Raw genomic sequence first — 27900 nt, 5'->3', positions numbered from 1 at the left:
GCATGTGATTAGAGACTTTCTCTGAACCGATTTGGTGCTGCATATATGTATATATACATGGCAAAAGAGCGGAGATCTTACATACATGAACAAGTCGGTACGCCGGCCCGTGATACTGTTCTAATAAGTTACAATTCCAGAAACAGAATGGATTGCAGAATTGTTCAGCAAAACTGAACGGCTACTACATTGCAGAATAGGACCCCCTCGCGGTGCGCCTGCCAGGCGAAACTCGTCAAGCTTGGTTCGCTTTGCTGGCGATGGCGGAGGCGTACTCGGAGATCGTTTGGTCAGGCGACTGCCTGAGATGCACGATGATGGGGAGCAGCTCGGATGACCGCAGGAAGAGCCTGCAGACGGTGTGGTCGCACATCTTGCGCAGCGCGAAGAGCACGATTCTTAGTGGGGATTCGGTTAGAGCATCCTTTCTGCTGGGGCTCAGAGCAACCGCGGAGTAGCTGCTGACCATCTTCAGTAGGGCCTGCGCATGAATAAGTCGAGGGATGAGAGTGTCTGATGAGCATCACAAAGAACAACCGTTGAAGAAATTGAGAATTGACAATTTACCACTGAATAGACGGCCAAAGCATTACGCTAGTTTTGTTGACACATGGTACGAATACATATATTTCAATTTTTAAATATGTATCTGATCCATTCAACTTCTTAAAAATGATGTCAGAATACAGTAGAGCTCGATGGAATGAAGCAATAGCAGACTTGCCACTTTTGCTAACACTGAGATGACAATAATTGACTTGTGCGGTTATGGCCCATTAGTAGCTTACTGAAGCGTTTTGCTCTAAAACATTCAAAAATCACATTTCAAGTAAAATTTCATGAGAAGATACATTGACTCGCAAGCTACACAAAAAAAGTGAAAATCGTCGGTTTTATATAGTGCAGAGTGTGTGCAGACGCTGTTCACTATTTTCAAAATTTCATGAGAAGATACATTGACTTGTGCGTGTCATTTTCTTCAGTATTTTTTAAACATTGAATCATTTTTTCTGAATTTTTCAAGACAAAACGGGCTTCATGGAGCCCGAGCACCAAAAGGCATTGCTATTTAGTAGCTTCACCGTATATCAAGAAAAAGAATCTATGAAGTATGGATGCCAGTTTCCTCCCTTTACGCTAAAAGTAAAAAATACAAGGAGAAGACATGACATGACAGGACATGAATCATGAGCAGTACGCAAAGGGTGGCAAACCTGAATTGCGCCTTGGGATACAATGTCTCCACAGAGTACGTCAGAGTTCCTGACTAGATTACTCAGGGCCCCTGCAGCATTGCCTTTGGTTTTATCTTCCTCAGGAGCAAGAAGTAGCTTAGTGAGCTGAGGTATAGATCGTCTGAGTTCTTCATACAGCTTGTCATTGTGATAAGCAGCATTGCCTACCTGAAATAGCAACAGCTAAATTAGGTTCCAAAATCAATCACGAAAACATTAACAGGATTGAGGATTATCATCTCAGTATGAAGATAAAAATACAACAATCGGAAGCCAGTTTACAAACTTACAGCAAAACATGCAAACTTCCGCGTCCGCTTGTCAGGGTCAGAACACCTGTCAACTACAAGCTCAATCACCTTATTTGCTGCCTGTTCCCAGATAACAAGGTTAAACATCCCTTCCATAAATTTTAATCTGCAAATAAATAGATAACTAAATCCTGTCTTACAAATGGACCATAGAAGTAGGGACTGTGTCGGCACATGTTGCCAATGGCACTGCAAGCTTTTGCTCTTATATCGGGGTCCTCATTTGATAGAAAGTTCTTCAAATATTCAACCATGCCTGCCTTGTTGATGGGCTCGTAGAAGTCCTGGGCAATAGCGTAACTCGTGTCACTATGCATATCCAACAAAGTTTTGATATCTCAACGTGACTTCTTTGTGCAACCAAGACATGAGCAAAGAGGCCAACAAAAGACAAACCTTTGACATGCGTGCAAGATCAGAAATTATCATGAGGAAGTCGAGCAAAGTCTCCTTAGCAAGAGGACCTTTGAGTAGCTTTGCTACTCTAGAAGGATTGAGAAGGCCTTCTCTTAGAAGCTGCAACGCAAGTGGACGGTAGCCCACCATTTTGGCCACAATGGCCAAGGGCCTTGATATGTCTTCCATATTGAGATAATCAAGACAGCGAAGTATACAACCAGGAACACCAACCTGAAAAGGAAAAGGAGGAGAAAGGTTATGGAAATGAGTACTTATGAATAAGAACAAGTTCAAAGTCAGTTAGTCAGACCTCTAGGAGAACTTGAAAGTATTGAGGCATATTATGCTCTATAGTTTTGAGCATTTCCTTGTTCTCAGTACCAATTCTTCCCCCAGGTGATCCAATGTTGAGGAGAAAACCACTATTGATGGATGCTGATGTTGATGGCATGTTTGGAGAACTCTGCACTGCGACAAATGGAAATGCCAAAATATCAACAACTGAATTTATCAGTTCCCGTACTCCCTTTTTCCCACCACCAAGACCAGTCCAAGCTGCCAAAACCTTGAGGTGCATATCAGACAGCATGTCAGTCAACAGTTTTAGATGTTCCCTTTTATACAAAATTTCACGGAAAACGCCACCAGGAAGGCATTGAGATAAAGCTGAAAGTGTCCAGGCAACTCCCAACGGTGACAATCCACTGCGGTGTGTTGAAACTTCTTTCCCATCAGAAGGCTCCCTTGAGAAACCATCGGTAAGCAAACGAATTAGGAGCTGTGGGATACCAACTGAGCAGGCTTGTTCAACAGCCAATGGTCCACCCCATTTCAATCTAGTTTCCAACAGCCCGATACTCCCATCACGAAGGCCAAACAGATTCAGTAAACCAGCATTATATCTGCAAAGTTCCTCACTTCCATCAGATAGCCATAGCTTCAGCAATGTGTGCAGTGTTGCCATACGAGGAAACAAAGCAAGGGCAGTTTCACATAAGGAAGATCTGCTTTGCCCTCCATTTTCAAGTGAAATAAGCGTTGACAGTGCAAGTGTTGCAGCTGCACAGTGTGGCTGCAGGCAACTCTTCACTGTATCATCGGCTGAAGAGAGGTGCGCAAGAACAGAAAGCCGGGACCGCTGTTTCTTGTGGGAACTTGTTAAAATAATTGATGCTGAAGATTTCCCCTCCGACTTCAGACACGCTGCTATTGTTGCCAATGCAAGACAACAGTGCACTACAAGGGCATGAGGATTGGACAGTTTGCATTTCTGATTACTGTTCTGCTTCGACTCCTTGTTCAAATATGAGCCACACAGTGACAGCAGTGAAAACATATCAGATACAATTGTCCCATCTCCACCATATTCTATTTCATTGGCCTCCGGTGATGAATTCATTGGACCACACATAATAGCACAGAAAGACAGATTCAGCAGGCAGGCCCTAGCAATGAGCTGAAAAGCAACATTTAGAAAAATATAATAAACTCAACTATCATAAGTTAGAATTAAGTTACACTTTCAATGTACAAAAATATAATAAGCTCAAACATCAATAGTTCTTGGTGTAAAAGGGATAATCAACTGACAACCTTAAGCTTTTTAATTTCTATAATTTGGGTATATTGCATTAACTAAAAATATAGCAGCAGAGTATAACCTCCATCAATGTGAATATACTAAATGTACTTTCTTTAATGGAAAGCCAGGCTCATATTGGTTTCTTTGTTACTCAATGTACAAGAAGATAACCAGAAGTACAGAATCTGAAGTCTCAGAATGTAGCGTAGTGGAATCATATGAGATAAAAACGGCAGGTGAGGCTGCTTGTGAGTTTGCCCGCGAGTTGATGAAATCAGAGATAGCAATGGGGTACAAAGTTGTAGTTAACTGGAAACAGTGCAAAGAGGTGAAGAACAAATTGTGTTTGAGTTAGAACCCAAATATTCACCTTATATTATTAGCATTCCACTAGGGCTACAAAAAGGATAACTGATCATACTCAAAAGAATCCTATGGAAAGACTTATTTGCCCAAGCATGAAAGAATTACCTGAAGAGAAGCATGAATAGCTGACTCTAAACCATTATGCGAGCAGTGGTAAACTGCAATCTGCATTGGCCGTGAAGCCAGAAATGATTTGACAAATATGTTTATCAGACTGCTGGAGTTTGAATCTGGTAATGAATCTTGCTCTTGCATTTTACCATCCAACTTTGAGTGACCTTGTCGCCATGAGCTAGCTAATGGAAATGAAAAATTGTGTGCGCCAAGGGACACAATGTCAACAGCATGAGCAAGATACCAGATGGCCTTGCATGCCTCACATGCTGCTGGTACCATGTTCGTAGAACCTGATATTATGTCTGAACCTGAAGCTATCAGACACTCACACAAGAGTTCTAGTAGCTGTGACTTCCTTGCATGATCTATAATGTTGATGAGGCTTTCTTCAACTGGATTTGGACTCTCAGAGGAGATGCTCGCTTTCAACACAGAGATAACCCTAGATAACATCAGAGCAAGACATGCAGTTGACTCACGAGATATTCGTCCAGATGGATCAACAGTGGAAACCAGAATCTGCAAATCAAAACTCTTAGCTAGTCAAGACAAAAGGAAAAAAATCAGACAATAGAGCCTGAAGTGAGTGGCAAAGTGTGACCTGTGAATAAAGATCACATAGAGAGGACCAGTGTCTGCCATAAGAATTTAGCACAGCGCCTTCACTTGTATCAAGTAGCTTCCGTGCTATAGCTAGACACTGCCAACAGAAGCATTGTTTAATAATGCCAATTATATCATCAAATACATCTCAACAGTTACTTGTACTTTTCCAAAACTAATATTAGCACAGCCTGCTCTTCATATATGTCAAAAGAAAGAGGAGTTTTCCTTTGGTAGCACTTCTATTTCACATGGCAAAGTCAATAATATTTCAAGTGAATATGAATCTGCAAGATGTCTGGTGTGAATACCTTCACTGCAAGGCTGTAAGCGCCTGAAAGCTTCATTCTGATAATGAGACTTGTAAACTCGAGAAATAGGCAGATGATGTCATCAATTGCTGCACAAGAGTGATAAGACCCAGCTTCAATTAGATTTTTAACAATTCTGAGAGACTGATTTGCACCATCAATATTCAGTTCCCTGCAAAGTTGACCAAGCATAAATTGTAGTTAGAATGACAATAAATCAGACACAGTACAGCTAGTGATTTTTACTCTGAATGAATAATTGCCAGTTATACAGTACAATCTCCTAATTCAAATAATCTATTCAAAAGACAATCTCAATGTTTAAATCCTTATAGAGTGGAACCTATCACCAAAATGATGTCAAATTTGTGTAACAAATACATGAAGAAGAGATAGGATGCATACAATCGCATGGATTTAGTGGATAACAACCATATTGCACAAGTTTGCCATTATCATTCTTTATTTTTTTCTACAGTAGAAACAATGACTTGAATAGCTCATGTTAAATGTAAAAGCATAAGCTACAAATCTACCTCGGGGAACTAGGAGGATTCCTCAACCAATTTTTTATGGGACTGAGGATAGTCGACAGCACTGCACTATCTCCAATAATGCTGCTAGCACCATTCACTGTTTGTGAAGCTTTTTCCAGCTTATCTAAAGCTGTACACTCTGCAATGCGATAAACAAGTCGGTGCTGGTTAGTACGTTTATAAACGATTAATGAAAGCATAAAGTGAAGCATCAACAAGTTATTAAACCTTAAGAGGCTATTGCTTCTACTGGTGACCGTTCCAGGAGGGGTCCGATGATTCAAGATATTAAGACATCGATTGATGTTGCTTCTACAGGATGTGCATGTACACAAGATAAAGAGAGAGATTGAAATAAAGGATGATGGTTTGTTTAATTAGCTAGAAAGGATTATGTGTGTGGTTTGTGGAATGTGCATGTACCGTCATGTACTTTACCACTCTGCATGAACGGATCATTCGTAGTTAATAACTAATATAATCTCTCTTCCTAGAAAGCTCAATATTATGACTAAGAACTAGTGAAGTGACTTAAATCAGTCCAGTATTGTCCTTCTTCTCAAAGGCATATGCCCCTTGTACCCTATGCATTGGCCCGTTAACCAACCAATTAGCAATACAATACTAGTTATCTACCCCTGCCTTATCATCATTGGCTGAAAGGTCAACTACATTCAGGATAACTATTTTATACCATTAGTATCTCATGAACTGTGAAGAACAACTTCTAATCCCAACAGATGGCAATTACTGGCATATGGTAGATTCAGTTCACAAAAATCTAGAGAGGTCAACATTACTGCCATAATAAATATAAATATTAGAAGCAATTCGAACTGGTGTTTGGAAGAAAACATGCCTGATGGAGCATCAGAAATAGCACCAGGAGATGAACCATGATGATCATCGGTAGTTGATGTAGGGCCATCTTTTTTACTGCTTTTTTGTTTATCGTGATCATGTTCTGTATTGTTAGCAGCATTTTTACCTGCCAAACATTTGTGTAAGTTTAAGTTAACATCCAGAACTCCAAATGCTTAAGAGTGAGAACATGTTTAGCATTAAAAACATTTACTTGGTGGTTCAGCAGGGTTCCTTGATGTTTGAATTTCATCAGCCTTCCGTGTGGCCTCAGATCTTTTCACTTCAAAAGGTGTGGATTGAGTGTCCTAGGAAAATGATAGAGAAAAATGATTAGCATCAGGATACAAGTCCGTGGTATGCAAATATGTGACTTGTTATTTCTAGAATCCATTTTTTAGAAGAAATAATTCAAGGCACTTACAGCTACTAAATCCATTGAATCATCTTTAACAAACGGATGCTCCAACAATGCTGGCCAGCTTAGTCTACTTTGAGGCAACTGCTAACACCATACAGCATGAGCAAAGAAAAGGAGGAATAAATAAATTCAATAACTGTGCTCTAGTAGAAAAAATGTCAGTTAGGACCTTGTTTAGTAAACCCTTTAAGAAGCTCTTAAAGTTTGCACTCATATTATCTGGATATTTCACAGGATCCTGCCATGACACAGAGAGAGCATATGTTAAAAAAAAACAGTGACAAAATTCAAATAGCAGATATTTGAAACAAGCAGTAACGGACCAACCTTGACAATGTGTCGTATAAGTGCATAGACTGAATTTGTATAAAAGGGAGGTTGACCAACAAATAGTTCATATCTGACCATCAGTGACAAAAGTTAGCTTGATGAGCGTAAATAGAGTGATAGACTATCAAACGCAAAGTGGAAGCTGAGTATAACTGTGTGCTACAATGATAAGTACCTCAAAGCAAGCAAGCTGGGTTCTAAGAAAAAATTTCTTTACAAAAAGGGTAAAACCAATACACTTGCTACAGAAAGTCATAATTAAGCATACCAACAAAGCAACAAGATGAGCTATTCATGATTAAATTAGGTATCGCCCTCTGGATAAAGTAAAGTATATAAGAAATGAGGGTGGAATTACATAGCCAGTAGTGTTCGGAATTTGTAAATAAAAAGTTACATCAACTGATGAAATTAGCTCATGCATCAAACTTGCATGGGATTGATATTATAGTGAAACTAAACAAATAGATCGTTGTCCTTCAGCCTTACTTCATACCATGCTTGCACTACAGCAAGTCTGGAGAGTTGTATTTTGTTTGTTTACTTATCCCTAAAGCATGTTTGCAGTATAACTGTAATTCCAAACATGCTCTAGCTCACGCATTATTAGAATGATATCATGGAATACAGGTCACACAAAAAGAAACTCAACAGTAGAATACAGAGATAACAAGATACTTTTGGAAGAAAAGAAGAACAATTTACATACAAGATGACCCCAAGGGACCATAGATCTGCGGTGTGATTATAAGGTTGTTCCCTCACAAGTTCTGGAGCCATATATAATGGTGTTCCTGGGTGAGAGAAACATGCTTAGTGAAATGGATGACTGGCAAAGGGATCTCATAAGTCATCATGAAATACTTGGAAAACATCCATATAGGTATCATCTTATGCCACAATAAGCTAAGTAAGAATCAACAAGGAGATGCTCGACTAGAAGCGATCATCATCATCTTAAATAAGCTAAGTAAGAATGTAGGGACTAGGGAGTATTAAGTCAAATCTGAAATTTAATGCAAACCCCAGATAAATTCATTCTCCATAAAATTTAATGCTAACACAAACACACATTTATGTTAGAAATGTAACATGTCAGTGGTCATGACCAGTAGCTAATACAAGTCCAGACAAATGGATTTTACAAGATCCAAAGTTACTTGCACGATAATGAATGAAACATACCAACAGAGGTATACATGAAGGAAATGATTTTGTAAGAAAACTGGCTAGCATGCAAAGATGAAAGGTACCTTTTATAGAGCGTAGCACAACAGTATTGGCTGACATGGCACGAGCAAACCCAAAATCACAAAGCTGTGAATACGGCAGGAAAACCCCAATCAGAATTCAAACTACAATAATGTAAATCTCTAATGGATCATAAGTACTATAACTAGAACAGTAAAGAATGCAGAAAGTGTCATAAATGACGATAATTGAATTTGTCTCACGTCATCAGTTAGGTGTTTGTCGTGAGGATTGTAATTACTGAGATAAATACTTCTTTTTAGCAGAGTAAAAAGACACAACTAGCCAACATCATACTGAAAGAAGCATAACTGTGACACAGGTGTTTTACATCGAAAGAAACATGTACTTGTGCCAAAATCAAAAATACTTCTCATGGTCTAAAACTATTAACTGTACACAGATATGAAATAGAATATACCTTCACAATAGATCCTTTTCCAATAAGGATGTTCTGGGGTTTCATATCCCGATGGATAATACGATTAGAGTGCAAGTAATGGAGTGCTTTTACCTGAAATGAGGGCACAAGCTCAAACCATGAAGGCAAATGGGTTCTAAGCTGGTTTTGTGCATAAGGAACCAGAAAAAGGTAAGTGTGTACCAGCTGCTTAGCAATAGCTTGAACTTGTTCTTCTGGGAGGCATTTATCATCCTCGAGCACCTCAAATAGCTCTCCCTGAAATGGGCGTTAGCCCATTGATACTAAAATTTAGCCAATCCAAGTCCATTGAAAGCAATCATTGGTGTAAAGCACAATGTGACTAGAAAAAAAGTACTTGTGTACCTGAGCAAATTCTGTGACGACACAAAACTCTTGTGGGGTTTCAAACGCATCGATCATTTCAATTATATTCTCGTGTTTGAGTTTCCTCAGAATCTACAGAATCATTGAGATGGCAAAGTGAGACAAGAAACACCATAGCGAGCTAAGAAATACAACTATATAGGGAACTATTGTAAGCTTCTAGCAATATGGTGATCCCTTGTTCCATACATGATACATCTCATGACTCTCCCACAGCAGATTAAACAAACAAATGACAGCGACATTTGGGATTTTTGAAGGTGTTGCGTGCCTTGGTTTAGATTCAGTAGACCGACGGTATCAGCATGACTCTCAAACTGAGGCCATCCCCCATGACGAACTGGAAGCCCACCCCACCCCAAAACATACAATTGGAGGAAGTTTGAGATTACCCTTATATCCTCACAAAAACTAGCAATTGGCATGTGACATCCCCAAGCAAGGAGTCAAGGATGCGATTTGCAGGCACAGGTAAATTGCCACAGGCAGGAACCCTGAATCTCTACGGATGTTGATCTGAATTAGAAAAAAACTAGCAGCAGCAGCAGCAGAGCACTTGCCTCGATCTCCTGCCTTAGGTTGTGGATGTCCTTGTCGCTCTTCCCATGCTTAAGGATAAACTTCATGGCGACAGTCTGCATCAAATTCAGACAGGAGAAGGGATCAAACTTTATATATTGAACGCAGTAGAGGGGAGAGAGGGGTTTGATGCGAACCTGTCGGCTGTACTTGCGCCTGCCCTTGTACACCTTCCCGAAGGACCCCTCCCCGACGAGCTCGACCACGTGGTAGTCCTCCACCCCCATCTCCCGCTAGTCGCGCGCGCAAAACCCTAGCCGCAATCCACGCTTCAGTCAGGGGGGAAAAAAGTCGAGCGCCAAACGCGACCCGAATTCGAGCCGCACGCCCAAGGGGAGCAGCAGAATCGAACTCACAGTGCACTGGCGGTGGATTCGCCGCTGTTGGAGCCGCGCGAATCGGGGCGAAGCTCCCCGCTGGCCGAATCCAGTCGAGGTCGACGACGTGAGGCGCGGGGAGGGCCTGAGGGCTTGGGGGCAAGTCAATCCGCGCGCGGCTCGACTTGGGGCCCGCTGTGCGAGCGTGCGTGGGAGCAGGACCCGGCCGCGTCCTCCGCCGTCGGCCGCCGGAGGGGGGCGAATCGGGCGCAGGCGCCGCCGGCGGCGGCGATCTGGGTGGATGGGAGGTGGGGAACCGGAGGTCGCCTGATCTGCGCAGTGGCCTCCGCTCCGCGGCCGTGCACTGGCTTCGGGGTTGGGAGTTCGATTTGGAATTTCGAATGGCTTTTTCGTGAGGGGGAGGAAGAAAAGCGGCTCTGGGAGCTTAAATATTTTTCCCGCTCGCTGCGGAAAATCCCGGTCAGGTCAAAAACGGCTATCTTGAATATTTGGGCCGTAATGCCTAGAGGTTTTCTTCCATGTGTGTCGCAGGCGAAATGTGGCCCATGAGAGTTTCCACCAAACAACCCCAGGTACTTTTTCTCATTGATGAGAACCCAAGGTACAAACTAACTATCTCTATACCCCTCTGTATCTATATCTATATCTATATATGTATCTATATCTATATCAATATAAAAAGACGCAAAGAGGCAGATCTAATTAATCTCAGTCATCATACCATGTCAATCCAATGACCTATGTTGCTCCAAGAGTGGGCGTTCCACATGTCTAGCATTCAATTAATATCATACCGGATATCAACGTATGGATTAATCACATAATTAATGTGCATTGAACGTGCCATTTACTAGTTTGGATAAAGCGCAATTCCGAAATCACTAGTTAAGGGAATACCCCCTTGCAAAGGTCACTCCCGCTTTCTCTGGTGATGACAAATGACGCGTTGCATGTGCTTCACTTGTCGCAACCTATGAGTATTGTGTTCTTTTTGTAGATTCCTTTTTTCAAAATGTTTTATCGCTCGAACCATGCGTCCAAATCACAAATTATTTTCACCATTGCGTTCCAGTGTCAAGTTCTTCGAAACTAGATCACTTGTTAATAGGTTTAGATGAACTTATAAAAAACAAAAAACAAAAAAAGTAAAGCATAAAACCCGGAAGATAAAGAAAGGAAAACCGGAAGCACAACTATGCTTCACACGGAAGCACATGTTTTGTTTTACTTTTTCTAGAAGCACGTGAAAAACACAACTATGAATTTCACTTTTCGGAAAGCACAGGTTGTGCTTCACGCGATGCACAACTGTGATTTTCACCTTTTCACGCGGAAGCGCAATTGTGTTTCATTAGGAAACATAATGTGTTTTTCAAATTGTGTGCTTCACAAGGGGAAAACCCCCAAAAAACATTTTTTTCCCTGAGGAAACTTATGAAAAATCAAGCAAATTTTGAAAAGCCAAAAGACGAGAGAAAAGTCCAAAAATGTGTGCAGAAAACCAAAAAAAATGTGCTACCACGAGAGCATCCAGCGCACAACATGCGGCAACAGCTGGGCCACCACTTGGTAGTTGGATGAGCATCCCGAGCACAAGGGGTATCCTTTGGATAGTTGTTCCCACGCAATTTGTATTTATCCACACAATCCTCTCTACAATGTTTCTTTTTGTTTTCCCCTCTGTTTACAATTTTATTTCTTATTTTTATTTCTGTATTTACTTTCTTTGTATTTCTATGTTTTTATTCTTAATTTTGTGCCCTGTTTTATGTTTCTACATTTTCCCTAAAAACAACTCAAAGTTAATTAAGCATATACACACGTTCATGAATTGCATTTTTAAACATGTACAAAATTCAATATATAATTATATTTTTAATAAACAATGAACATTTCTCAAATAAGAAATGAATGTCTTATTTCAAATATATGGACCTTTAATAGTCAAAAAAAATAATATATGGACCTATATATTTGGTACATGAAACACTTATTTTTTTCGTATATATGATTTTTGTCATTCAAAATCTTAATTTTCACAATAGTTCTTCAAAACAATTAATAAAATACTTAAAATAGAAACAGTATGAATTTTATTGGGTTGTGTTAGTGCTAGGCCCGTATAGGGGCCTTTAAGTTATTAGCCTGACTATGCGTCTCATAAGGCGTTGAATTGCGAAAGTACCCTTCTGAGTTCGAGCTCAAATAAGTTTGAATGAATAGTAAAATAAAAAAACTTCTGACTTTTTTTTGTTTTACTTTGACAAGTGTTTGCAAATTTCTATCATGAGATCACATACGTGGAAGTCTTGGCAAAAAAATCACTGCTCCAGAATTCTTTCAAAACTAAGGGAGCCGGTTTGAATGCAGTAGAAAATCGTCAAGTCTCTCCAGCATCGAACAGACGTGGAGATTGAGTAGCGCTCTCGGCCGACGAGTCAGTTCAATACCGGCTCCAAAGAGAGGTTGCACCCGCTCTGGACTGGCATGGATGCGGTGTTGGCGCTCTGGAGCGGTGCTAACCGTCATGGATGCGCTGCAACTGCTTCGTGCGGGAGAGGTTTTGGGTGGGTCGGGGGTACCGGATCCGCACGTGGCAGCGGTTCAGATGCCCGCAAAGGCTCCATGGTTTGTGTCCGGTTTGTGGGATTTTGGTCATCCGGACGAGTCCACGGACCAATGGATAGCTGCTACCGTGTTGGATGACAAATTGTATCCGGATGTGTTGCAAGCGTTTTGAGGGTTTGTATTAAAGATGCCCTTAATTACATACCGGTAAAGTGGTAAGTACCGGCTAGTGAAAACTTTAGAGACCGTTGTCCCGTGGAAGACCAAGATATGTGCCCTTATTTGTGAGTCCCGGATTCTTTTTCCTCATATGAAGGATGGATTTGGGTGCATGGACGTCAAGGTGCACGCACGCCACATGAAAGCACGAGAGAAGAGACAAAAGCCGATCGTCCGAGAGAAAAACAGAGCATGCAGGCAGGCCAGGCAAATTTGATAATTTGCCACCCTTTATCTCCCCCTTTCATAATTTACTCCTCCCCCTCTCCCCTTGAGAATGACAGGTGGGGCCTGGGCCCGCCCATCATTGAGATAATGGGTGGCAAATTATGAAAGGAGGAAGTAAAGGATGACAAATTATCAAATCGTCCGGCAGGCCAGGTAGTAGCAAACAAATCGACTAATTATTAGCACCGCCGTCGACGGCATGCATGCACCGTCGCACTACGGTTTGGTTTGCGGCTGACGTACGTACGTCGACCCTTGTTCCCCTCTTCAAAATATGCGCATGCATTGGACGCCGAGACGTACGACAAAAACAAGCAGGCGAGCGTACGTGCGTGTGCCGGCAGCTCGGCCGCTCATGCACGCACGCACAACCTGAAGCCAAGACTGAAGCGACCGAGCAAGTAATATAACTCAGACGCTCCTCTCCGAGACCATTGCTATGCCGACAGGAGCAAATCATGCTGGTTTCTCCCTTTTCTTTTTGGCGTATACGCAGCCAGGACGGCAGGAAGCAGTCCGTGACACACACAAAAAAACGGCAGCAGAGAGTCGTGGCACAAGCATGTCCATCCTTTCGTGCGTGCAAGTGCAACGCTGCCGCAACTTGCAAGCGATGCGTGTGTGTCCCCAGCCAACCATGCAAATTGCAAGGTGAAAACGGAGGGAGAAAGGGACACACGAGCGACGAGTCCACGCGATCCGCCGCCTTGGATATGGAAGAACATTTGAAAGCAGACAGGGGGAAACCGAGAGGGGGACAATTGGCTGAGATGCGAGGCCAGTCGGCCATGCGGCAGAGAGCGGCGCGCAAGGCAGGCACCATCGATCGAGACTCGAGAGTCTCTGATGGCTAGGGAATCGAAGGCAGGGATCAGACAGGCCGCAAGGAAACAAACGCGTCCAACTCGGAGGCTCTTGTCCGAATCCAAGCAAGGAATACGGACATGCGGGGCCAGGCTCTGCTTTTCTTTGTCAATAAAAGAAGGCACCGCATATGCATGGTGGCGATTTTTCAGCGCTCGCTCGGCCGACCTCGTGCCTATCCGCCACACAGTTTTTGCAAGCTTTAACGAGTTGACAAGCTATGTTTGTTTGCATGTGTGTCCTCGGGTGTTCGACTGATTCTGCTCAGTTGCGGGCTGCCAAGTTCTTGTCATGCATGGGCTCCCTACCCGAACCGCAGTATACATATAGCTATGTATACTGTGCAACATCATGTTTTTTCTTGACGCATCATCATCACGCGTATCGTGCGTGAACGGTTGGACGTACTCACGTGCATCTCGGCCGATTGTGTATTTTCTTATCTTACATAAACATATAAAAAATGCAGCCAGCCTGCACGCATACATGGAGTATGATATGCCACGAAGGGCGGCTCCTTTTGCATTGTGGTTGCGGGACAAGCGGCACTACAAAATCAGGGGTCATGTCTCCCGTGCAGCAGCGATCTCAGAGTATCTACAGCCTGGATCTTTCAAACCCTCTCTCATACGTCCGCGGACACGTCTGGCTAGTGATCAGAGAGGAGAGAAAGAAAAAATGACCCAACTGGATCCCTTGTATCGTCCCTATATGTCTGGCCTGTCCGCAAACCCTCGTATCCATCTCAAATGTGAGGAGGATATAAGGGTTCGCGGACACGTGTGGTGAGTCTGAACCGCACCGGGATCGCACATGCGGTTCTTCCATGTATGTCGTGTCTCGTGTGTTGTGTATATACAATACATATAGGATGTGTTTGGTTGTCTGCATTTGGTCCAGCCTGACCTGCACAGGAAGAACTTGGCCCGTTTGATTGCCTGCGTTTACTGTGCGGCCCGCATGCCATGGAACTAAAAGCACGTCCAGGCCAGGCCCAGAGGAAACGCCTGAATCGGCAGTAGCTCGCAAGCCTGACTCGGGCGAGGCAGGAAGGGCGACGCGCTTCTCTCCTCATGCGACCAGGAAGATGGCGCGAGCTCGCCCGCGTCGCCGAAAAATCGCTGGCAGGATTTCGGCTCACCCCCCGCCGAGTCCACCCCTATTTAGCCCCTTCCCTCACCGCCCCAACTCCCGCCACCATTCTCCCTCCATTCGAGCTTTCCCGCCAACGCGCATCGGCACCGACGAGCAGGTAAGTGGCGCATCTTCATCGGCCGGCGGTCCACGGCGTCGACGCTCCTTCACCGGCCGGCGTTGATCTTCTACGACTGTCCCCCCTCGTCCTCGAGCTGCAGCCATGGCCTCTGTGAGTTCAATCCCCCTTTCTCTCTGTTCCTTCTAGCTAGATCTGAGCTGCAGCCATGGCCTCTGTGATTCAATCCCCTTTCTCTCTGTCCCTTCTAGCTAGATCTGAGCTGCAGCTAGGGTTTGATCTAGATGCATGGTTGATTAGTGGTCTGATCTGTGAGCTCATATGGTTGATTGTTATGCTGCGGTTGCAATTTGTGGTAGGGCTAGATGTTCAAGCATGTAGTATGCTAGATTAGTAGTAGAGTTTGAAGTTGAACCTTGTGCTTGTGTTGATTCGTGCTTAGATCCGTGATTTGTAGCTATTGATGGTCCATTTGTAGCATGTTGTTTGTTGTAGATGTATGTTTGTGCTCATAGATTGTCCGGTATGTTTAGTATGATAGCGATGAACCATGTGCTTAGTATGATAGTGATGAAGCATGTGCTTGCTATGATAGTGATGAACCATGTACATGTATACTCCTGCTTTCATGGATTATACGTATGTTGTGTGCTATGCTTACTGTCAATGCGTGCCACGATTGTAGGACATGGCCACGCAGACGCAAGATCTTAGTTAGGCCCTTGTCCTATCCGACAACCAGTTTGCTCCATCGTTTGTCGAGGACTCTCAGCCTATGTTCGAGATGGCACCTGATTCAGAGATATTCACGTCTGATTCCCTCTATGTGCCAGTAGTGCTCGTTGAGCAATCTCCTGCTGTTGCTGCTGCAAGGTAGCAACAACCAAGGCAAAAAAGGATGGTAGGTCGAACAACATGAAGTGGCAGCCATTCATGTCCACGTTCATGCTGAACAAGATGTGTGAGCTCATCTCTAGTGGGGTTAGGACTGATAAGGGCTTCAAGGAGGTGCACTTGAACACCGTTGCGAAGTATGTGTTCGAGTTCTGTGGGCAGGAGGCGTCTGCCATCCAGGTGTACAACCATCTGAGGAAGTGAAGAGATCGATGGATCCAAGTGTCCAAGATGAGAGACCTTAGCGACGCCTCATGGGATGAGAACACTTGCTCCATAGTTCTGGAGACAGAGCACTACGCCGGCCATGTCGCGGTTAGCTCACTGCCCTCTTCCTTTTCATACTGTCCACCATTGCCTACTCCTAATCGCAACAAACAACACTTGTGTTTCATTCTTAGGACCATCCAAGGGATGCTGAGTTCCTCATCACACCCATATAGAACTACAGCCAGATGCAACACATCTTCTCCTTCAGACTGGCAACTGGGAAGCATGTCATGGGCTCGGGGGAGCCTCTTGGTTCTCCCACGCCAGACTTCTCTGGGACCCCGGACGTCGAGGTCCTTGATGGCCCTGACAAGCCCTTTGACAAGCCATTTGACCCCGTCCATGATAGGAAGAGGAAGAGAGGAGGCCTGATGAAGGAGGAGATCAATGTCTTTTGCAGCATGACTGAGGCGGTGAATGAGGTGGCAACAACCATCAGGGAGTGCAAGCCCCTCGACGTCCACCCTGACCTGTATGGCGCTATCATGACCCAGGGTGGCTTCAGTGACGAGGCTCTCATGGCAGCTCTCAGCCACCTGCTTGACAACAAGGTCCAGGGTGTTGGGTTTGTTGCCATGGCAGACGCTCACAGGGTGATGTGGCTCAGGAGCTGGCTGGGCAAGCACTACTACTAGAGTAGTGCTGCCTGTGAGCGTGCATGATCCCCGACGGCGATGGCTGTGGCGACGACGATGACGACGACGTACATGTTGTGTAGCTAGGCCTGAAAAACTATTTGATAGTCTGTATATTTTGGTGATGTGGTATATACTAACCCCTCGTGATGATAGTGAACTTGCGGTGGTAGGACGAAACCCTTTTTTGAATATGGTGGTAGGTTAACACCAAGGTAGTGCTAGGTAGAACTTGCTATGCCGTATGATCATGCATGTTTTACTTCTTCTCTTCTGCTTCATTGGTGTTTGTGTGCTACTTTGCTTGCTATTTGTGTGCTCCATTGATTTACTACTTCAACTCTTACTCTTGTGCATTGCTAGGGCAAATGGTAATGCCATGTTCATCGGTAAGGCTCCAGGGGTTTACAGTTCATGGGAAGAAGCCAGTGCACAAGTGGCACCGTATAGCAATAGCAGCCATAGAGGGTTCAAGACTAGGTAGGCAGCAGAACAAGCTTACTCCAACTGGGTGCGAAAACACGGAGGCAACAGTGTTGACAGTGGCAAGGTTGGAGGTGTGAAGGTGGATCGTCAGTTTAGACTGAAGCTGAAGAACTTCATCATCTTTGCCCAGTTCATCGCCATTGCTGTGTTGTGGCGTTGGTGTGCTAGGTGTGATCATTCTGGGCATGCTCACCAACTAGGATACAAGGTAAGCACATTATGTACGCCGTGTTCATGTGCCGCTAGAGTCAATGCAGGCAACCAAACAAAGTGCACTTACGTATTACCTAATGCATGGACACTAGATGTAGCCAACCAAACAACTTACAAATGACGTATTAGGACCTGTTTTTGTTTAACCAGACTGAGTTAAGAAGTGTATGCGATACAGAAAGTATTCACAACTTCAACCAAACACGCCCATAACTATTTATACTGTGCAACATCGCGTATCATGCGTGAACGGTTGGACGTACTCACGTGCATCTCGGCCGGTTGTGTATTTCTTATATAAACATGTAAAAAAAATGCAGCCAGCCTGCACACGTACATGTATGATATACCACGAAGGACAGCTCCTTTTTCATTGTGGTTGCGGGACAAGCAGCACTATAAATCATGGGTCATGTCTCCCACAGCGATCTCAGAGTATCTATAACTGGATCCCTCAAACCCTCTCTTATATGTCCACAAACGCGTTTGGCCAGTGATTAAGGAGGAGAGAGAAAGAAAAAAATGACCTAACCGGATCCCTTATATCATCCCAGTGATCAGTGAAGCATGGCGCGTCCGTAGGAGTTTAGGGGGTTATATTTGCTATGTCTGGCCGTAGATGCTCTCACCTTCCAAACAACTATGGTGCAGCGCGACAGAAAGGGGACACAATAGCATATTGCCATTTTTTTGACCCCCTGCAATTTCTATTAGAGAAATTAAATGGTTCATCTAAGAACAAACTACTACAGAAAATAATTAATCTTAGAGCATCAACCGCCCCATGGCCACGCACCTGATGAAACAAAAGAGCAGGACAAAGGCACAGTACAAAAGATAACCAGGTTTGAGGCAACCTTATTACACCAAAAACTAAAGAAAATGCAGCTAAAACGACCACAGAGGTTCGGCAAAGTCTTTCATCACACTCCCAGTCTGTAGACTCCATTGCGCCATCTATGAGAAGCTTTGTAGACCTCATTTGCTACATGTTTGAGAACCCTTGCCTCCACCATCAGCGCCTCTTTCCGCTCCTCCTTTATCTGTAAAATTGACCATCCCACGATCCAATAGCAAATCAGCTTACGACGCGTTTGGTTTGCGCTTAGGTAACGTATTCGACTTGGGTATCGGGAAGCTCCGTCTTCAAACTATTTTTACCGAATACGAGATATGTTTGTTTCGAGCGTTCGGCTCCTGGTTTTCTAATCACCTTCGGTCCCGCCGTTTTCCGCTTCGCGAGCGCATGTATCGGAAGACGCCGCTACCTAATACATCGTGGGCCTACCAAACGCCGGATTCTGTTTCAGAAAGCGCTGTAATCGGAAGTCGTGACATTTCCATCAAACCAAACGCGTTACTATCAGTGGGTATGCATATGTTTTATTCTCGAAAATAAGATTCTTTCTACACTTCCAAAGAGTCCAGAAAACAACAGATATACCAACCAGCACAAGTTTTTTTATCCTTCGGAAAGCTTCAAATCAGCCCCCAAAACAAGAATTTAGAGAGTCTGGTGTAGAGTTTATACTAAACTTCAGTAAATTCCAGACCAAGACAGCTGCCGAGCATTTTTAAAAAAGATCTATGTTTTCATCCTGCCTGCAGAAACACATTGTTTACTTCCTTTCCAACTCCTCCTAAGTAAGCTGTCATTGGTTAAAATACTCTTTTTAGTTGCTTAAAAAATACTCTTTTTAGCCAATAACCAAAGGAAAACTTTAATTTTAGCAGGTACTTCAACTTTCCACCGAAATTTGTGAGGGAAGTTACAATAATTTTCTATCAACTTCCTATATAAGGATTTGACAGTAAATTGTTTGTTGGGAGTCAGCATCCACTCAGTCTGATCTTTGTCGGTGTTCATTTCCACCTCTTCACATCTCATTCTAAGATTGTTCCACAGATCCATAGTTTCTCCATGTAATTAAAGTTTTGCGAAATTGAAACCCCTACCAATCCCCTCACAAGAGCTTCAACCATTGTAATATTGTGGTCAAAGCTAAGCATATACAATCTTGGATATGCACGTTTTAAGGGTTTGTCATCCACCCATGTGTCCTCCCAGAATCTAGTATTTGTTCCATCTCCTAATTTTTTCTTGCAGAATTTATAAAAGATCTCTTTAACCTTCACGACGCTAGTCCAAAACTAGGAATCGCCAATTTTAGACTTACCCCTTGACAAGCATCCATTAGGAACGTATTTTTCTAGTAAGACCGTTTGCCAGAGTCATTTCTCATTTTCTAATTTCTAAAACCGCTTGGCTAGAAGTGCAGTGTTCATGATGTTTAAATTTAGAATCCCCAATCCACCCATATCTTTAGGCTTGCAGCAGGAATTCCAACTGACTAAATGATACTTTTTCTTATCCTCATCTTCCTGCCAGACCAATCTAGCCCTATAGAAATCAGCTTTCTTGAGCACACCAACAGGGATATGATAAAAAGACATCATGAAAAGGGTATATTGGTCAAACAGGATTGCACTAGTGTGATTCTCCCAGCAGTTGATCCCAAGAGTTACCCTTGCCAACATCTACATCTTTTCTCTATGTTGTTAGTCACACAAGACCTTCTAATTCTAATACCAAATATAGGCATACCCAAATATTTCATAGGAAGTGTCTCCATAGCACATGTAAATATTTCTTGATATTCCCCTCTTTTGTTATTAGCATCCCCAAAAAGAAACAACTCACTCTTGTGAAAATTGATAATGAGTCCAGACATTTTCTCAAACGCACACATAATGAATTTCAATTTTTTTTGCACTTTCTATGTCATCTTGTATAAGAAAAATAGTATCATCAGCATATTTTAGGGCATGTGTCTGGTGGAAAAGGCCCATTCTCTCTAAAGCGCAGGTCCACCTCACTTTCTAGAAAGTCCAAATATGTCCCAACTGGACCCTCAAAATTTGTACAACTAGCTTTATCAGCACTAGTACTTTTTTCCCAATTTATTCCTAGTCTTATCCATATTATCTACCACGACTTTAGAGGAGAATAATTCCATCTCCCCAAAATCAATATCTTGATCCTCTAAATATTGTGGAATTGGAGGAAAATTCCCTATCCGCATATGATTTTTGATCATAAGCCCCTATCTAATCATGTAATCGTTGATAGCATCAATCTTTTTTCTCTTATTATAACTTGTATCCAATGCATCAGAAATTTGCACATCACAAATTATCTCAGAATCATGAGATCGTGTGTTAGTTTTCTTAACAACTTTTTTCTTAATTTTATTTCTTTTTTTGCCCAAATCAATCTCATCTTCACTAATCGATGAACTAGAAATCAGATATTTGAGGTAACCAGAATTAGTACGTGATGAAACCGACAAGCCAACCATCTCCTGCTAGCAGCTAGAAGCGGCTGCCGGCCGAAGAGCACCCTACCGAGCCCGGGAGAGGGCCCGGAGGCGGGCCGAGCGGCAGGGAAAGCGAGGTGAGCGGCGGGGAAGCGCCACTGTCTTCCTCTTCATCACCCTGTGGGGCCTTGGAACCTCGTTGTCGACGATCTCGATCGGCATCGCCTGCATCCACGGCGCCAACAACGCCATCACCACCTCCACCTCCTCCTGAGGCGGCAGCAGACCGAAGATGTGGGAGCGAAACGCCGCTCACTTGAACCGTGTGGCTAGATCCTCCGATTCCGCCTCCAACATCGCCCAGAGAACCACCTCCATCGGTGGCCGAGGTCGTAATTTCGGGAAGCACCTCCTTATCTCCTCGGCGGTTTGGATGGAGCGAATCGCCTCCGCTTTGTCGTTCAACGCCTTGTCCGTCGGCAGCCACTCATCGATCTCACGCAGCCGCACCATCTTCTCTATGTTGCCACCCGCCAGCTTCACCATCTCCGCCTCTCTCCTTGACATCGAGCCCCGGATGGAAGGGGGAATAGCCTCTGCTTTCCTTACCCTTTAGATCTGGGTTGTTTCTGGAAGAAGGAACGGGAGCGCAGCGGGCAATAGCATATTGCCATGGATGCCACCTTCATAAACTTTTTTTTGAAACGGAGACAAAGATTGCCTCATCTATTAAATAAGCAGAAGAGAATTGCCCAGTTAATTACGGAAAACCGGGCAAAAACCGGAACAACAAGGGCGAAGCCCACTCCCATAGACTGAAACACACAGGGCAAAGCCCACCCTAATCGACGACAAGTCGACCTGCAGCCAGACCATGCAGCTCCGACTCTGGCGGAGAACTCAGAAGAACAAAACCAGGCACGGCTGGCGCCATGGACGATCGCCGAATGGGCCACCTGCAGCCAGTCATCGTACACCACAGGGCCCCGCCGCCGCGGCTTCGACTCCACAGCAGCAAGCAAACCGAGGCAAAACCGCGGACACGCCGGAGAAGAGCCGACTACCGCAACCATTGCTGCGTCGCCGACGTCGCTCCCACCATCATCGTTGCCACAGAAGTCTCGTCGCTACAGTGATTCTCTCGGGGCCGCCGCCCCGACATCCACCGCTCCGTCGCGCCCAGCGCAATCAACCGGCACCACCTTCCGGGGCCGCTGCCCCGACATACCACCGCACCGCTTGAGCAGCAACGCCGCACAACCCGGCTGCCCGCAGCCCACGCTGCTCAGGGCAACCACTCGCAGACCACGAACGTCACACCATATCCGGGGCCACCGCCCCGACGTAAAGTCAGACCGCCCCCTCTGGGAGGCATCGACCGAGCCGACACCCCTACCGCCCAAGAGGGGCAAGGATGCCACCCAACCAATGCCGAGATAGAGCCCCACCTCATAGAGCTGCACTCACATTGTTCCCGAGATCGCCATCTCGGCGCATAATCAGAAACTACCCGGAGCCGCCGCCCCGACGTCCACTGTCCCCGACGACGAAGAGATCCATGCAAACCGCAACATGCTGACTCTCCAAGGCGATGCCTCAAAGAAGGAAACGACGTAGCCGCCGACATCGCCCGCTTCGACCATACGAAGCTAGGGATTTCTCCCGGAGAGTCGTGTAATGGAGCTCGACGGCAACACCTTCAAGAAGGAAACGACACCATGGCCATGGCGCCGCTGTTGCCGGCACCGACCCAAGGTCAGTGCTGGACTTTCGCCTGGAGCTCCTCCACACCTCCGAACCCGAGCAGATCCGAAGCACTGCGCAACACACAATCCCCATGGTCGACGTCCACCTGCTCCACCTTCCCGCTGCGCCAAGCTACCTCCGCCAACGACCACCGCCTCGCCTGCGCCAGATCCGGATTGCTCGGAGCCCACCTGCGCCCACGACGCACCCAGTGCGCGCCTGTCGCGCCACCCTGTGCGGCCTCGCCTGCCGCCTCGCGCCTGCACAACCACGACCGAGCTGCAGCTGCAGCTCACCCCCACCGTGCGCTAGAACCACGTCGGCCTCGCCAGATCCGGAGCCGGAGCCGCGCCCGCGCGCCCTCCCTAGCCCGCCGCCCCTTCGCGCCAGAAGCGCCGCCCGAGCTCCAACCTCAGCCTCAGCCCGCGCCGCCCACCCGGCAGATCGGACGAGTGCCGCCCCCGCCACCACTGCCACGCACCACCACCAGCAGCCGGTCCCGCGGGCCAACGCGCAGCCACGAGCTCACTCCGCTGCCACCCGTCGCCGCGCCGCCGCGCCCCGCCGTCAGCGCGCCACCACCAGCTTGGACGGGCCGCCCGCGCGAGCTGCCACCAGCCGAGGGGAGAGGAAGCCCCGCCGCCGCCTACGCAGGCCAGGCTTCGCCTGGCGGCGCCTAGTGGCGACGGCGAGGAGGAGGGAGGAGGTAGGGGAGCGGGGCGGCCGAGGATGGGAGCTCGCCAGCCGCCGCTCGCGGGAGCGACAGGGGCGAGAGGATGATCACCTTCATAAACGGAAGCAAATAACTTCATTCCTAATTACAGAATTACCACACACCGCCATATACTAGGAAAGTCATAAGTGAATTAACCATCTCTCTATTATGTTCAAACCACGAGTTTTCCACGTGCGACCGGGTAATAATCGCCACCTTTTTTCTTACCCCCCCCCCCCCCCCCACACACACACACACAAAAAAAAAACATCCACGGGCATATTCTCAGCTCCCTCTCCCTAGCAGTCTCTATATACAGGTCATTTCTATTCACACTTTTGTGTCTACCTCGGCCGACCTTTGTGTCTATCTGCCACAGTGTTTGAAACCTCAACGAATTACTCCCTCCGTCCGAAAAAGTTTGTCCTAAACTTACACCTTAAATGGATGTATCAATTTCTAGCACTACCTTGATGCTAGATACATCAATTTGAGGGACAATTTTTTTCAGACGGAGGGAGTATCAATTTATGCTGTTTGTTTATATGTGTGCACTCAGGTGTTCGGTTAATTAGTTCTGCTCATTTGCTATTTCTCAGGTTCTTGTCATGGGCTCCCTATCTGAACCACCACCAGGATCGCACCTACTGTTCACGTACCTAATTTTTATCCACCCGCAACAAAAAAAGTATCTGATTTTTATTGACAGATTAGGGGTTGAAGGACAAGCAGTACTACAAATCAGGGGTGTTGTCGCCCGAGCAGCGATCTCTTTACCTTCCAAGCAAGCAACCATGGCGCAGCGCAGCGCGACAGGAAGGGGGACACAATAACACGTTGCCATGGACGCCACCACGACAAAACTTGGAAGCAAATAACTTCACTCCTAATTACAGAATTACCACACACACCGATCCATATATACTAGGCAAGTCATAAGTGAATTAACCATCCTCTCCATTTTTCTATCTAAAAACCACGAGTTTTCCACGCGCGACCGGGTAAATATCGCCACCTTTTTCCTGCCTTTCCCCTCCTACCCCCTCCCTCCCTCCCCCCGGCCACATCCACGGGCATATTCTCGGCTCCGTCTCTATATATAGGCCATTTCCATTCATACGTTTTCTCTCGTCTCCGTTCACGATCGATCGATCCGCATCGCCGTCGCCCTCGATCGCCTTCCCTTCCGCCCCTCTCTCCCACACAGTAGGTGCCCCCCCTCACCTACCCCAAATCTTTGCGCAATTCACACGGATTCGCGCAAGCACATGCTTATTATATAGCCCCCGATTCTTCATCTGCTGTTCCAGGACTCCCACGGCCTCTGGAACCTGCTTCTTCTTCCTCGTCGTCGCAGTCTTCTTCTTGTTGTTGTTTGGTGTGGAGAGATCGACCGGATGACTGGCTGCAGCGGCAACGGCAACGGCAACTCGCCCGCCTCGGCCATGGGGCATCAGGTACTTTGGTCGATCGACCGATGCCATCTCTCTGAATCGGATCCCTCCCCTGTTTCTGAAGGAGTTTGAACACACACGCCAATTCAGTCCGGGAGAACCGTTCAGTTTCTTGAGGAAATTTTCCTTCCAACGATCACGGGCGCCCTGTTGCTGTCGTTGATGCTGTCTTGCTCTCCTTTTCTTCTCCCTCTCCCTGTGAGTTGGCGTAGAAACAATGCAGTGTTGCGTGCCGACGACCGGTTATCCGAAGATATTTTCTAGCTGAGCGTTATCTCAAGATTTTATTTTCCTTTAGGGCCGTTGATGTTTCTTCATACATGCCGAGGACGAGGAGCGTTATCTGAACATTTTATTTTCGGGCCGGTTACCAGAGGAACACTCCAGCACAAAGGAGTACTTACTCTGTTCTGCTGGGGCATCTGACTAGTCGCGTGCTGTCTAATTTTCTAGCACAAAAGAGAGACTTTTGCACTGCACGGGAAATCGGAGTCTTCTTATTTGAATCGCACGCACCACAGCCAGTCAGTGCAGATCTTTTCTCCCACTTATCCCCAACAGCTACACAACAAAACCGGTCAAATCAAATCAAATCATGCGTGTCATCAGTCGATAGGGCCATGGAGGGGGTTGCTTTTGTTGACTGCACATACAAACCATATAATCGCTGCGTCGACTTTACACGAGCCATTTGTTTATCTTTGTTTTGTTCTGCAGACTCTTTTATGCTGAATTTTTGAGGCCGTTAAGAAAAGTCGAACTCTGAAACCCCTGAATTTTTTTGAGTTGCAGACGGTCACTGAGAAGAAGTTCGGAGGAATTGCACCAAAGAAGCCTCTGATTTCAAAGGTACGCTACTGCGTGAACGTTCATTATCAAGCTTGGCTTCCAACACACTCAATCGCCATGGACTTGTTTAATCACTGCCGTTTCATAAAAATAATTATAGAAGAGGCTGTCGCACTAGTACTACTATTGTTTTCTGAAACTAATACATAATGAGCGTTCCATGAGCCTGAAGAAATATATTCAGAATAAGGATCTGATTATATTTGCTTGCATTAATTTTCTATATATTCTACTACTGCTTCAGGACCATGAGCGCGCCTACTTCGACTCCGCGGACTGGGTCCTCGGCAAGGTACTGGTGCAATCCAAAACTGAATATCATCTACACTGCCCTGACAAGTTAGATGTGCTATATCCACAAAACCCCTTTTCTGAATCTTGTGTTTCCTCCTTTTGCTTCAGCAAGCTGCAAGCAACAACGCACAGGCGGCGGCAATCGAATCCTTGAAGCCAAAGCTAAAGGTAGGTTGTGATCCTTGTCCCATCTCAACTGCACACTGCATTACATCGCACTGCAAGCATCTATCATTCAGATTTTCAGAGTTGAACTGCGGTGTAAGTAATCTCTGTTTATTGCGTGCAGAGGACGCCCCATCACCAGCTCCCCCCTCGCAAGCCGGCCTGCGCGTCCGGCTGATCGACCGCGATGATGCGACAAGGTAAGAAATGTTCTCTCTTCTTCACATGGTGCTGCATGCACGTTTCTGAACTAGTAGCATGTTTCTGCAGATCCAACTATGTGTTCTGAACTCTCTGTTCTTATCTTATCTGACTGATCATCATGATGTAGGGATCACCAGAGGGAGCCGGAGCGGTCGCATGAGACGACGAAGCTGGTGATTTAGCTGGTGGCATATGTTAGGAGTCGATCGAGTCAGGGTTTGAGATCTGCAGTTAGACCCTTTTGGTTCTAGCAGCCTAAGATTGTCACAGTAGGGCTAGTAGCATACTCCTACAGTGTTATGGCTTCAGCTTGAGATGTTTGGTTTTCAGTACTTTTCTGTCAGTAATTTTCTACTCTTTCAAATCGAGGAGCTTCGGCGCTCCCGGTTTCATTGAAATGAAACAAAAACGAATTCGAACAACACTTAAAATCACCCGCAAAAAAAAAAAAAGAACAACACTTAAAACATCAGGGCCACGGTCTGCCCAAACTACTCTAACATAGTACCATCAACTATATGACCATGCTGCACAACACCTAAGAACTGGAAGAACCACAAATCGTTATGGTCAACTCAGTAACAAATACCCTGCCTCGCACGTTTTCGCCCTAGGCTAATTCTTCTGGTCATCGGCATATGAGTAGAATCACGCGGCTAAACATGATCAAACTGGCTTCAGCCTGAGATGTTTGGTTCAAGTACTTTGCTATCAGCAATTTACTCGTTGTCTCTGAAAACATGGAAATACGTACAAACCCACTTGCATTTTGGAATTTTTTGAACTCATGACAGAAATTGATATATTGGGTTGGTGAAGACTGTTTTTTCTAGAGAGAGACGTGAAAAGACTATTAGGATGGATAATCTGAATGGACCTGGTAAAAAAATTAGCCCATTTATGTTTCTATTTTTTATGGAATAAAAAAACGATGGGTCCTTTTATAATTTTTTTTGACAAAAGTACCTGTATAACGCTGAATCTATATCTCGGCTACTGCGAGTTAGAGCTAGTGCTGGCCTCAGGCGCTTACTACATGGGCCGCGGCCCAGTACCAAGGCAGAGTGGTATTCTTTTTCACTGGTTTTTCGGTTCTGGTTTTAGTGCTTTGTCTGGTCGGTTTTTCTCTGGTTCACTCCTGATTTAGTGTATTTGTTATGCTTCTCTCCGGGTTCCAATGTTTTCTTAATCATTTTTTCTAGTTTTGTTTCTTTACTTCTTTTCCTTTTCTTTTATGTTTGCTGTTTCTTTTTTCCAATTCCAAATTCCACTTTCTACCTTTGTGTTTTAATTTAATTTATTTTTTCCTTTCTTTCTATATTATTTTTAATTTTTACTTTTATTTCTTTACTCCACAGTGTAAGATACGCCAGTTTTTCCGTGTTATAAAAACAATGTAGTGGTTTTTTGTAAACAACCTGAACTGTTTTTAGTAGCATGTAAATTTTATTATAAGTTCATAATTTTTTTCTAAAATACTGTGATTTTTTTTGTAAATAGAGCGAGATTGTTTTAATA

At 45.1% G+C, this 27900-nt stretch overlaps 2 protein-coding genes across 4 annotated transcripts; one reads left to right on the top strand and one right to left on the bottom strand.

Moving 5' to 3' along the window:
• Positions 1–5: 5 nt before the first annotated feature.
• Positions 6–10476, bottom strand: FU (kinase family with ARM repeat domain-containing protein). The gene is made up of 23 exons (XM_048698616.2): positions 10067–10476; positions 9848–9963; positions 9692–9766; positions 9111–9203; positions 8928–9002; positions 8745–8837; positions 8326–8389; positions 7782–7866; positions 7070–7142; positions 6912–6980; positions 6746–6823; positions 6536–6629; positions 6320–6448; positions 5461–5599; positions 4925–5096; positions 4612–4710; positions 3999–4529; positions 2256–3401; positions 1943–2176; positions 1687–1830; positions 1526–1606; positions 1215–1403; positions 6–481 (listed from the first exon to the last, which is right to left on the bottom strand). Exons 2-23 carry the CDS (start codon positions 9935–9937, stop codon positions 236–238), a joined length of 3999 nt encoding a protein of 1332 aa, XP_048554573.2. The 5' UTR covers positions 9938–9963; positions 10067–10476; the 3' UTR covers positions 6–235.
• A 13990-nt stretch (positions 10477–24466) lies between these two features.
• On the top strand, positions 24467–26714 carry LOC125535547 (uncharacterized). Of its 3 annotated transcripts, none has more exons than XM_048698613.2 (7): positions 24467–24622; positions 24727–24873; positions 25663–25719; positions 25964–26011; positions 26122–26181; positions 26303–26378; positions 26510–26714. In XM_048698613.2, the coding sequence occupies exons 2-6, from the start codon at positions 24814–24816 to the stop codon at positions 26354–26356; spliced, it is 279 nt and encodes a 92-aa protein (XP_048554570.1). In that variant the 5' UTR covers positions 24467–24622; positions 24727–24813; the 3' UTR covers positions 26357–26378; positions 26510–26714. The 3 variants fall into 3 exon arrangements, with proteins under 3 accessions (XP_048554570.1, XP_048554571.1, XP_087399196.1); XM_048698614.2 differs by having other exon boundaries at positions 24486–24626; XM_087543070.1 differs by lacking the exon at positions 24467–24622 and having other exon boundaries at positions 24635–24873.
• Positions 26715–27900: the final 1186 nt, after the last annotated feature.

This window comes from Triticum urartu, chromosome 2A (assembly GCF_056163025.1).
Source record: "Triticum urartu cultivar PI428250 chromosome 2A, HENAU_Tu73, whole genome shotgun sequence".
NCBI classification, from domain to species: Eukaryota; Viridiplantae; Streptophyta; class Magnoliopsida; order Poales; family Poaceae; genus Triticum; species Triticum urartu.
Note: the sequence above shows the minus strand (reverse complement) of the source record. Positions and strands in the feature narration are given on the sequence as shown.